The 9,801-nt window shown below is 43.3% G+C and overlaps 1 protein-coding gene across 1 annotated transcript in view; it reads right to left on the bottom strand.

Annotated features, from left to right (window-relative positions):
* Positions 1-9,801, bottom strand: part of csmd2 (CUB and Sushi multiple domains 2) — a 122,401-nt gene that overhangs the window by 10,220 nt on the left and 102,380 nt on the right. Inside the window, exons 51-67 of the mRNA XM_088318269.1 lie at positions 9,506-9,691; positions 9,227-9,421; positions 8,948-9,121; positions 8,679-8,852; positions 8,419-8,592; positions 7,216-7,404; positions 6,879-7,052; positions 5,802-5,984; positions 4,293-4,469; positions 3,850-4,029; positions 3,349-3,522; positions 3,087-3,260; positions 2,294-2,367; positions 1,953-2,064; positions 1,632-1,811; positions 146-211; positions 1-10 (exon numbers count right to left, since the gene is read on the bottom strand). The exon at positions 1-10 is cut by the window's left edge and continues 152 nt beyond it. Of these exons, the coding sequence (XP_088174395.1) occupies positions 1-10; positions 146-211; positions 1,632-1,811; positions 1,953-2,064; positions 2,294-2,367; positions 3,087-3,260; positions 3,349-3,522; positions 3,850-4,029; positions 4,293-4,469; positions 5,802-5,984; positions 6,879-7,052; positions 7,216-7,404; positions 8,419-8,592; positions 8,679-8,852; positions 8,948-9,121; positions 9,227-9,421; positions 9,506-9,691 (2,596 nt within the window). The remainder of the gene's footprint in view (positions 11-145; positions 212-1,631; positions 1,812-1,952; positions 2,065-2,293; positions 2,368-3,086; positions 3,261-3,348; positions 3,523-3,849; positions 4,030-4,292; positions 4,470-5,801; positions 5,985-6,878; positions 7,053-7,215; positions 7,405-8,418; positions 8,593-8,678; positions 8,853-8,947; positions 9,122-9,226; positions 9,422-9,505; positions 9,692-9,801) is intronic.

Below are 9,801 nucleotides of genomic sequence, written 5' to 3'. Positions count from 1 at the left end.
CCAGCAGGTACTGAAACATAGAAATGACAAGGACGACGTATAAAAGTCAATGACAAGAGTTATCATACAAGAGGGTAGATGTCAAGCTATCAGAAAATAAATATAAGCCGTGGAAGAAATCAACTGTGCAAGAGAAGAGTCTTACCTGGTAATTTGGAAGGAGGCTCCTGCACTGTTCCCACGGGGCTATTACCACTCGGACGGTTATCAGCTGGGGAGCAAAACAACACGATATCAAGTGAAGAAGACATTTCTGTGAACAGAGCAAGGTAATCTGACTTTCAATACACCAACTCAAAGAAGAGACGATTAAGCGTATTAAGCGAGAATCTAAAAGTTGCGACTGGACTCTGCTGAACTACGGCTCTGTTAGTCACACAGTTTTGCAGCGCTGAGAAACACTTCAATCACCACTCTCAAAGGGACACGGGGGGAAGTAAACATGCGCCCACACACTGTCAAACAGAGAGGGCATGTACCTACTAAGACAGGTACAGGGACGATAGTTTATGAACAATAACACCGTGAGTAAACATGGCCACTAAGAAGCTGAAGCCTTTCGGCTTTATTAGGTGCCAGTATTTGTCCTGCAAGTCTAACACCGCATCCAAAGGTAGCATTCAAAAAATACCCCAAAAAAAGATTTCTTTCTCTGCCAAATTTGAACCACGAAAAAAAAATAGCCCAAGTTTCGATTAATAGGTTTCATAATTGAGAAAAGAATCATCCAACAACTGCCCAATGCCTACACATGCCAACATGTTTGATCTACGACAGTACACCTGCAGTGAGGAAAGCTACGCGAGAGGCAAGAGCTGCCAGCTAGCTCGTGAGCAAACATGCTTCCAGAGCTCCTTTCAGACAATTTAAATAACAACAATGAGCTCTTCTGTAAATTATGATATCCAGGGAATATGCGTTTAAGGGGTGTACGCATAGCTAGCGAACGAACTGCGCACGTAGTAGAAACCGAAAGTGGGGACCTAAGCTACGTGGCTGGACAGCTTCTTAACATAGTGGAGGAGAGGCGAGGTGCATCAATGGGCTCTTTTAAAAAAAAAACAGAAATGGTTCTGTTGGATGTGTTCTCTATAATGAGTTTAAAAACAACTCTGTAATTTCAGTTCACAATGTTTTTAATTGGTAGTAGCAATCATCCAGACAGGATTATTACTACCGAGATTCAATGGCAATGGTTCTAGGCAAACACTTAGTTAATTTGTCTGATGGAACCTGTTAGCACTGCCTCACTCTCTATATGTTTAAAAGATACTTCAACTGAGCACATCAACAGTAAACATCGTGCTTATCAGGTTGGGTCCTCTTGATAATATTGCTGAGATTGTATGACTGTAAGCACTTGTTAACTGAGGTATTTATCAACATTTGGGGAATCTGCAGATTCACCCTCAAATACTGCCTTCGTCGTGGCCAAATTAGAGTGTAGATAAAAAAATATACATTCGATGTATTGGATTAATTGTGTGGTTTCTGTGACGAATCATGCGGCATATTTCTACAAGTTTGGTTCCAGGTTAAGAGCACATCAAACGGATGATGAAACCTTTGCATATTTAAATAGAAATGAGAACGGTCCCCAAATGGAAATAAAATCGTAAGACTATTTCTACCTGCACAGAGAGGTGGTTTCCCAGTCCAGCTCCCATCCGACTTGCAGGTCCTGTGCTCTGATCCACCAGCTAAGTAAAATCCAGGCTGGCACGTGTAGATGAGCGTGTAGCCAAGGGATGGCAGTTCAATGGCTCGCACGTCCGATTGGGCTGGCAGCTCCGGCTGGCTGCAGTGGTGAGCTGCCGACATAAAACGGCAACGCGGTGCGGGAGGGGGCGATGGAGATAAGGCATTTAAGGCAGTGTGGAAGAAGAAAGTGTGGTTCTTGGGAATGAGGAGCATGCAAGGAGATTGGGAGACTTTTTTTCAAATGTGCTTACCTATGCACTCGGGCTGAAATCCACTCCAAGTGAGGTTGGGCAGACACGTGCGAGAAATGGACCCCTGCAGTAGGTAACCTTTTCTGCAGCTGAAGAACACCGTGCTGCTGATCTGGAAGCAGCGACACACAAGGATGTGGAAATATTGTATATGTTGGACAGGATGAGTCGGATGTTCCAAATAATGAATGCCACATACAGCACACACAGTTTTTTTTAAAGCCTACTATAAATGTGGGGGGCAACAAGGCAGCAGTCAATTGCAGCCTCTTTTAGAGTTAAAGCAGCGCGGGTTTTTATTTTTTTTGTATTTAAATTAAGTTTAATTATGGTTCTGATACCTGATAGCCTTGACTGTTGTTCTGATTCCCAAAGAGGGGGGAGCCTGGGTCTGTGCACGTGGTGTGAGTAGGATCTGTAACAAACAAAGTTGGCCTTGTTTAGTATTCATGTCACACACCACAATCAAATGTTTCTGCTGTGTTATATTGGTCAAGTATGACGATCATATTGGAGTTGATTTTTTTGATGCACGTCTACAGTAAGTAATAAAGCTAACGTTTGCCGTCTTGTTTTACCGGAATCGAAGTATATGGGATATAAAATAAAATGTTCAAGTGTCAATTATTTGGTGGTCGAAAAATGAGCAGTTTCTAACCCAAATTGGGTTACTTTTTAAACTTATAAACAAACTGTTTTCAGAGTGAACCGTTGGGGTTCTGCTGAGAAGTACTCTTAATCAGAACACAGCTGCATTCTGAGTTATAAGAGGGTGTTGCGCAACTACATGACATTTATTTTTACTTTTGAAAAGATTTCATTTCACCCCAAGAGAGTTGTAAAGTCAAAAAATGGCGAATAACATTTTTATATTCATCTTGGGTTTCAAAGAATGGCAATCAAACTGGAGCTTATAGACTCTTAGAATCCACTACATGTCTAGAACACAGATGTCAGACGCCAGTCCTTCACAGCCCCTTTCTTGCATGTTTTAGACATCTCCCTCTTCCAACAGACCTGATTCAAGTGTGTTGGTGTGGAGAAACATTTAAAACATTGATCTAAAATGTGCAAGATACCGTCATTTGACACCTCTGGGCTAGACTAAACTGAGCCAAAAACCAGGAAATCTACCTATGCAAGAGGGCTGCGTTCCACTCCAGGTACCATCATATTGGCAATACCTCCTGGTAGAGCCCACCAGGATAAGAGGGGGAAAGCATGAGAAGGAGACAGAGGAAAGGTAGGTAAAACCACGGTCTTCCCTCCTCCCTTGGGCAGGCAAGCCTGGGTCTCCACAGAACACAGCTGCAAAGACAAAGACAGAATGACATACCAAAACATGTTGGGATTCAAATAAATGTATTCCGCCAAAGGAGTGCATTGTGCCACTTACGGAAGCACTGCGGTTTCTCCCCACTCCAATTGCCACTGCCTTGGCAAGTTAACACAGTGGGCAAGGACAGCTGGTAACCTTGGTTACAGGAGTAGCTGATGCTGGAGCCCCAGTTAAAGTCTGTACCAATAACCTGTCCATTAGGTATGATTGGCGGAGGACCGCAGACAATTGCTGCAAGTGGAAGAAACATATTGGATGAGCGCATGTTTTTCGTTTCAGTCATCTTGTTTACTAGATTGCAAAATGTTCTATCAAAGAACAAAAATCTCACACATTTGGATAGACTCCACCCTTCTGTGTCACAGTTATCAAACTTTGGTCACTTTCCTGTATGATTTAGATGTTCCTCTCCTCCAACACAGCTCATCAGAAAGCAAGTTGTGTTAGAGGAGGGAAACAGCTAAAACATGCCGGATATTGGCCCTAGAGGACCGGAGTTTGACGCCTCCATAGCTTTCCCAGAAAAAAAAAATCCTACATTGAGAGAGACAACATTACCTTTGCACAGAGGCTTGGTGCCATTCCAGGTGCGAGCCTTGGTGCAAATGAGGGTGGAGGCACGGTCAGCGTCCATGGTGAAACCGGGAGAACACTGGAAACTAACGGTATGGTTGTAGACAAACTCATTCCCCAACCTCACTCCATTCGCTGGCACTCCAGGGTCACCACAGTTGATCACTAGATGGAGGCGCAGCAGTAAAACAATCAACCATGTCACTAAGCAGTAATTGTCGAAGTTAATCATAATAATTACACAAATAAGAGTTATTTCTATCGATTTAGGTCCAATAAGACATTTGTTTGTGCACCAAGCTTGCTAGAAAAATTTCACACCCTGATGCCCAAAAATACAGTATACATATTTCCTACATAAAAAAAAAAATGTCACACACTAAAGCACAGCATATCAATTTACCCGTAGTATAAGGGCAGTTAATTACCAGAGCACTCGGGCATGTTGCCGGTCCAGGTGCCGTTTATGGTACAGTGTCGAGTGAGCAGGCCAGTGGAGTAAAAGCCATCCCTGCAGGCGTAAGTGATAGATCTGGAAAAGGTTAGGCCATCATGGATCGAGATCTGGGCGTTTCGAGGGGTTCCAGGGTTGCCACAGGATATGACTAAGAGCAGAAAGAAAGGGAGAGAAAAATGGTTTCGTTAGCTTCGGGCACCTGAGCACCCAAACCTTACCCTAGTTTAATTACAACACAAAGTTGGAATCAGTCTATCGCCATATCCCAACATTATTATAAATTCAATCCATGAATGTGAATTGTAAGTGGAGTTTATTATAAAATGGGACGAGTGCCTCGAACTTTGACTATCAGACACGAGCAGAGCTTCTTGGCATCGCAGTTACCAGCTTGCATCAGACAGTCAGGGCCCGAGGGTCCAGGTCCTCCATAATGACCAGATGTGGTCCGGCCTTTGAAGCTGATGCCAGCTAAGAACAGGTGGGTGACGCTTGGGTTCACATGTTCACACCAAAAAAAAAAAAAAAAAAAGGACTGAGCCAAAGGGAGGCGTGGTAGAGTGGTGGTGGCAGAAGGAGAGATGTGTTTACGGTGAAAAGAGAACTGGAGCTGGAATTAGTAAATGTCTAGGAATTGGAATAGAATCCAAATAGAGAAGACACTGTAATGTTTTGACATTTTATAGATACAATACATGATGGGAAATTTTATTTTATAGATCAGGGATGTTTAATCCTGTCAGTCACAGTCTAGCAAAATTTTTGGTTTAAAATCCTAAATTGAATACCTAAACCTAGTTTAGAACTCTTTTTGGAAACCAGCTAATTGCTTAAAATCATGACAGGCAAACCTGTTTTCTAAACTCCGGTTCAACATTTTCACGGTAATGATATATCAGCAATGTAATCCACTTCAGAGAGGAAAGACGACTTTTATTTTGCATACTTAGACTGCATATGGAATTGACTGAATATAATTTTCAACTTCAATAACCTCGCATCAACTCCCAATGTGCTCATTAATGACACATTCATTTCATTTTGCCCCACTTGTCAATCCGCACTGCAGTGGCTCCGATTCAAGCACTCTTCTTTTTTTTTTTTTCCACCGCCCCCAATGTCCTCCAGCTTTTTATCTCAAATCCTGAGGCATTTCCTGGCCGGTTGGGCTGTGTAATCCCTCAATCGTCTTTTGGGTATGCCTCTGGGTCTCAAGTCAGATGTGTCCAGAATATCTATGCGGTGCACGCAGGAATGCATCCTGAGCAGATTGGTTATCAGCTTCTGGGGAAGTTGTTGTACTCCAAGATCACAGCTATCCCTTTTGCAGTGATAGTAAAATTCTAAATTAACTTTTAGTGTAAGCAAGAACGCCACATCACTTATTGGTCATATACGTTCACAATGAACCTGAATGATTTTTTTTCAATGAACTGACAAAACAAGCAGGTGCACACAATTGAACATCTGTATTTCATACCATGGCACTCAGGTTGGGTACCCAGCCACGTCCCGTTGGCCAGGCAAGTTCGTTCCGGAGAACCTTTCAGGGTATAACCCGGCTCGCAGCTGAAGCGCACCGCACTGCCCACTGTGAATTCATCTCCCAAACGGATTCCATGCACAGGAACACCTGGGTCCCCACAAAGACCTGCAGATTCACCTAGGAAGAAAATAAATAAATAAATAAAATAAATTAAAAAAAAAAAAATTAAAACCAATTTCATGTTTGACTACTTGAACCTCTGTAGAATTGTTTGCTATGATGGATATTTCTCCATTTGAGAATAACATAATGCAAGAGCTGGATAAGAGCCAAAAGCAATCCTTCAAAATGATCCATCTAACCAAAAGAGTACTTAGTTCTCTGCCTCCATTAGCCATGCTTCTGAAATAAATTCGGCTTCATTAACGGTCATTTGTTTTACATGTATCTCGTTGATTCACTTTTAAAACGACTAGAAATTTAGTAACCGTTCTTATTGCATCCACATCCCGATGGTTAGTTCCATTTGAATGGGTGCCTCAAACATTTCACAAATCTGAATAGGACAGGTTGTATTTATTGCCTGATTCAAGAATAAGAGAACCCACAAGCTTGATTATGAGTGTGATGTAAATTCATATCATCATGTACTTGTGTGTTTTAAATCATCTGGACTGGACTTCATGGTTGCATCAATGGAGGCGTGTTGACATTTGTGGATTTGAAGTTAACACCCACATTTGTTCTTCTGAGTTTATAAGTAAATAACATACAGTGAAGTGGGAGTGTAGGGGCCATAATCTTTACAGAGCTTCATAAACAAGTCTGTATCGAGATATCCTGGTTGAATAAAGATGTTTTATGGAGGACACTCTTTTTGCCCTTGAGGCCTACCCTTCGAATACCAAGTACTCAAGTGTGAATACTCACATCAGTCTGAAAAAAGAGTGGTATCGTACATCCCTAGGTTTGTATTAATCATTGGCTTTCATTAATTGGCTATAATTTCTACATTTTTTTTTTTTTAGTCTGGACACTTCCAAAGTTGCTCAAGCTGGGAGTAGTCGTTACCAGAGCAATGTGGTGGCGAGCCGCTCCATTGCGCCTCCAGCTGGCACATGCGCGTTGTGTTGCCAATGATGGTACGCTGGCCGATGCAGCTGTAGCGGATGACCGAGCCCACGGTTCGACGGTCGCCTGAGATCTGGGCGTAGGGGGGTATGCTGGGGCGGTCGCACAACACCACTGTTCAAACGGAGTTTGTGGAGATAGTAAAAGACTCATTAGCTTGCAAAAGTTAAATGGAGATGGTGTGAAAAATTACACAGGAAGTAGTCACTAACTCGAAAGCTGTCTTTTATCAACAAGATGAGCCACACAAATCGCACTCGGTAACAAGGGTACTCACAAAGGCACTTGGGCAGGGAGCGGTCCCAGGTTCCGTCGCCTTGACAGGCAATAGAGCTTGTCCCTAGCAGGTAGTGACCTGGATTGCAGCGGTATGATACAGTGGTCTGGAAGCTGTAGCGATGTGGTCCACTGGGTAAGACGTGCCGAACACTGTTGTCCACATGACCTGGCTCCGTGCAGTTCACAGCTAGGGCAACAATGATCAGACAGGAGGCAGGTGAAGGTCAAGGACAGAGCATGTAACTGCAGTTTGTTGTCCGTACGGTATTGATTCAGACATGGAGCTTGTTTGGCATGGAGGTTCTCATTAGGAGACACTATGTCCATCTTTTGCCAACATTGGTCATCTTGATTATATTCTGAAAATATCTACAGCCTCATATCTGCTTTCAATATTCCAGTGTCTCTCCAACCCAAATACCAACAAAGTAGCCAGACAGACTCCAGAAATAAACATTTGCTTCATGAGAGTCAGCCTCCTGCGGCCCGTCGCAGTGCAAAGACGTTGAAGAATGGAAAACACGGCAGAAAGAAGCAGCACCGTAATAGTTAAGCTTCAGATGGAGCGCTTTGGAGAGGTGGGATGGGGTGGTGCAGCTGAGCTGATCTTGTCGAATTGATTAAAATTGACTGAGTGTCAGGCTATTACTTGCGCCTGCACTGACACATCTTGAGTGTCCCATACACGTAGGATTTCATATTGTTTCAAAACTGTCAACAGTTCAGTGGCTCACAGTTGCTGTTTAGTTTAAAATGCAAATTTGAATTAAATACACAATGCTGCTAGACCTCGAAATGCCTTTCTGTCTACAACCTCCAGAGGAGCCATTATGCCCTACTATGCCCTATTTATTTGCCAGACATGGAATTGAGCTCATTGTATGCTAATAACCTTGCTCATTTTTACGCTCCCGACATGCAGCACAGCCGAATCACCCCGGCAGAAAAATCTCTTACAGGCTGCTGACCTGTAATGCATTATTTGTAACACAACACAAACACCACATTAACTCATTCACTGCCTTTGACGGGTATAGACGCCAAAAAGTACATTCATTTGACCTAAACTCACATGGGGCCCTTTATGCTTGCCATGAAGCTTCCAGTTCGTAACATCCATGCAACATTTATTTTCGATTGGCAACAATACACCCTGATATTTGTGATTTGTACATGGGAGTCCTGTGGACTTGTTACTCACTTTTACACCGAGGGAGATGATTACTCCACTGTCCGTTGGCCTGGCAGGTTGACTTAACAGCTCCCTGGAGCACATATCCGGTATTGCAGACAAACCGGACGCCATCGTTTAAGCTAAACTGGGCTCCCTGAGTCATACCAAAGATGGGATTTCCGGGATGGCCACATGTGATAGCTGAAAAAAAAAATTAAATCAGTCAGTGTTTAGACTACCTTCAGTCTAAAAGAAAGGATCGCTTACTCCAAAATGCAGCTACTTACGAACACAGACTGGGGTCTGTCCTGACCAACGATGATCCTGTTCACAAATTCGCACAGACACCCCAATGAGACGAAATCCAGGGTTACACTGGTAGACAACACTACCTCTGTAATTGTAATTCTCCCCATTGATTTGGCCATTCACAATAGGCTCAGGGCTGCCGCAGTGGCCAGCTATGGAAAAAATGATGACCCACATTCAGTGTTTATTTATTCATTTTTTTTAAAGAAAGTAGCTTCACACAGCAGCACTTGGTCTGTGGACTCACCCAGACACTGGACTTGTGTTCCACTCCAAAGTCCGTTAGACATGCACTCCCGAACACGGGAGCCGACTAAAGTGTAACCTGTATTGCAGGAAAAAATTGCAGTGGCTCCAAACACGGTCAGTGTTCCTATCTTGTTACCATTTGGTGGAGTCCCAAGGTCGCCACAGGAAATAACTGAAAAAAGATTTATGGTTTTAGAATCTAAACCTAAGCATGCTCTGGATTCCCAAGCAAAACAAAAAGTAAGCATGAGAATATCTGCAGCAACTTGACACTTACTGTCACAGACAGGCCGCGGATCTGGGTAGTTCCAGGTGCTATTAGCTTGACACTGAATGACCCTTTGACCCCGATAATAATACCCCGGGTCACATATGAGCATCATTATAGCATCATATTGATTATGGGTTCCGTAGATTAATCTCCATCGCCCATGCTCTACCGCAGAGTGGCCGATATCGGGGCAGCTCACCGCTGTATAATCAAACATTGTAAAAAAAAACATCAATAGTATTCGCAAGATATTAGTTTAGGACAAATAACTTTAGCGATACTTACGGACGCATCTGGGAGGGGCTTCAATGGGACTCCACCTTCCGGATTCCTGACAGACCATTGTAGTGGTGAAAGGCCCTGAAAGTCGGAATCCAGAATTGCACCGGTAAGTCGCCCTGGCTCCTAAAGAAAAGTCCTGGCCGGCGATGCTACCATTGACAGGAAGCACTGGCATTCCACAGGATGTAACTGGCATGGAAGAAAGGAGTAGGTGGTCAATTATAATATAACACAAATATATTTTCACATTAGATTTTTGTGCACTGGGGGGTAGGGGGGTCATGGCAGGCTAGGTATTT

This window comes from Idiotropiscis lumnitzeri, chromosome 16, assembly GCF_059441095.1.
Source record: "Idiotropiscis lumnitzeri isolate Australia: NSW breed Sydney's pygmy pipehorse chromosome 16, RoL_Ilum_1.0, whole genome shotgun sequence".
NCBI classification, from domain to species: domain Eukaryota; kingdom Metazoa; phylum Chordata; class Actinopteri; order Syngnathiformes; family Syngnathidae; genus Idiotropiscis; species Idiotropiscis lumnitzeri.
This window is presented reverse-complemented; position numbering and strand designations above follow the sequence as displayed.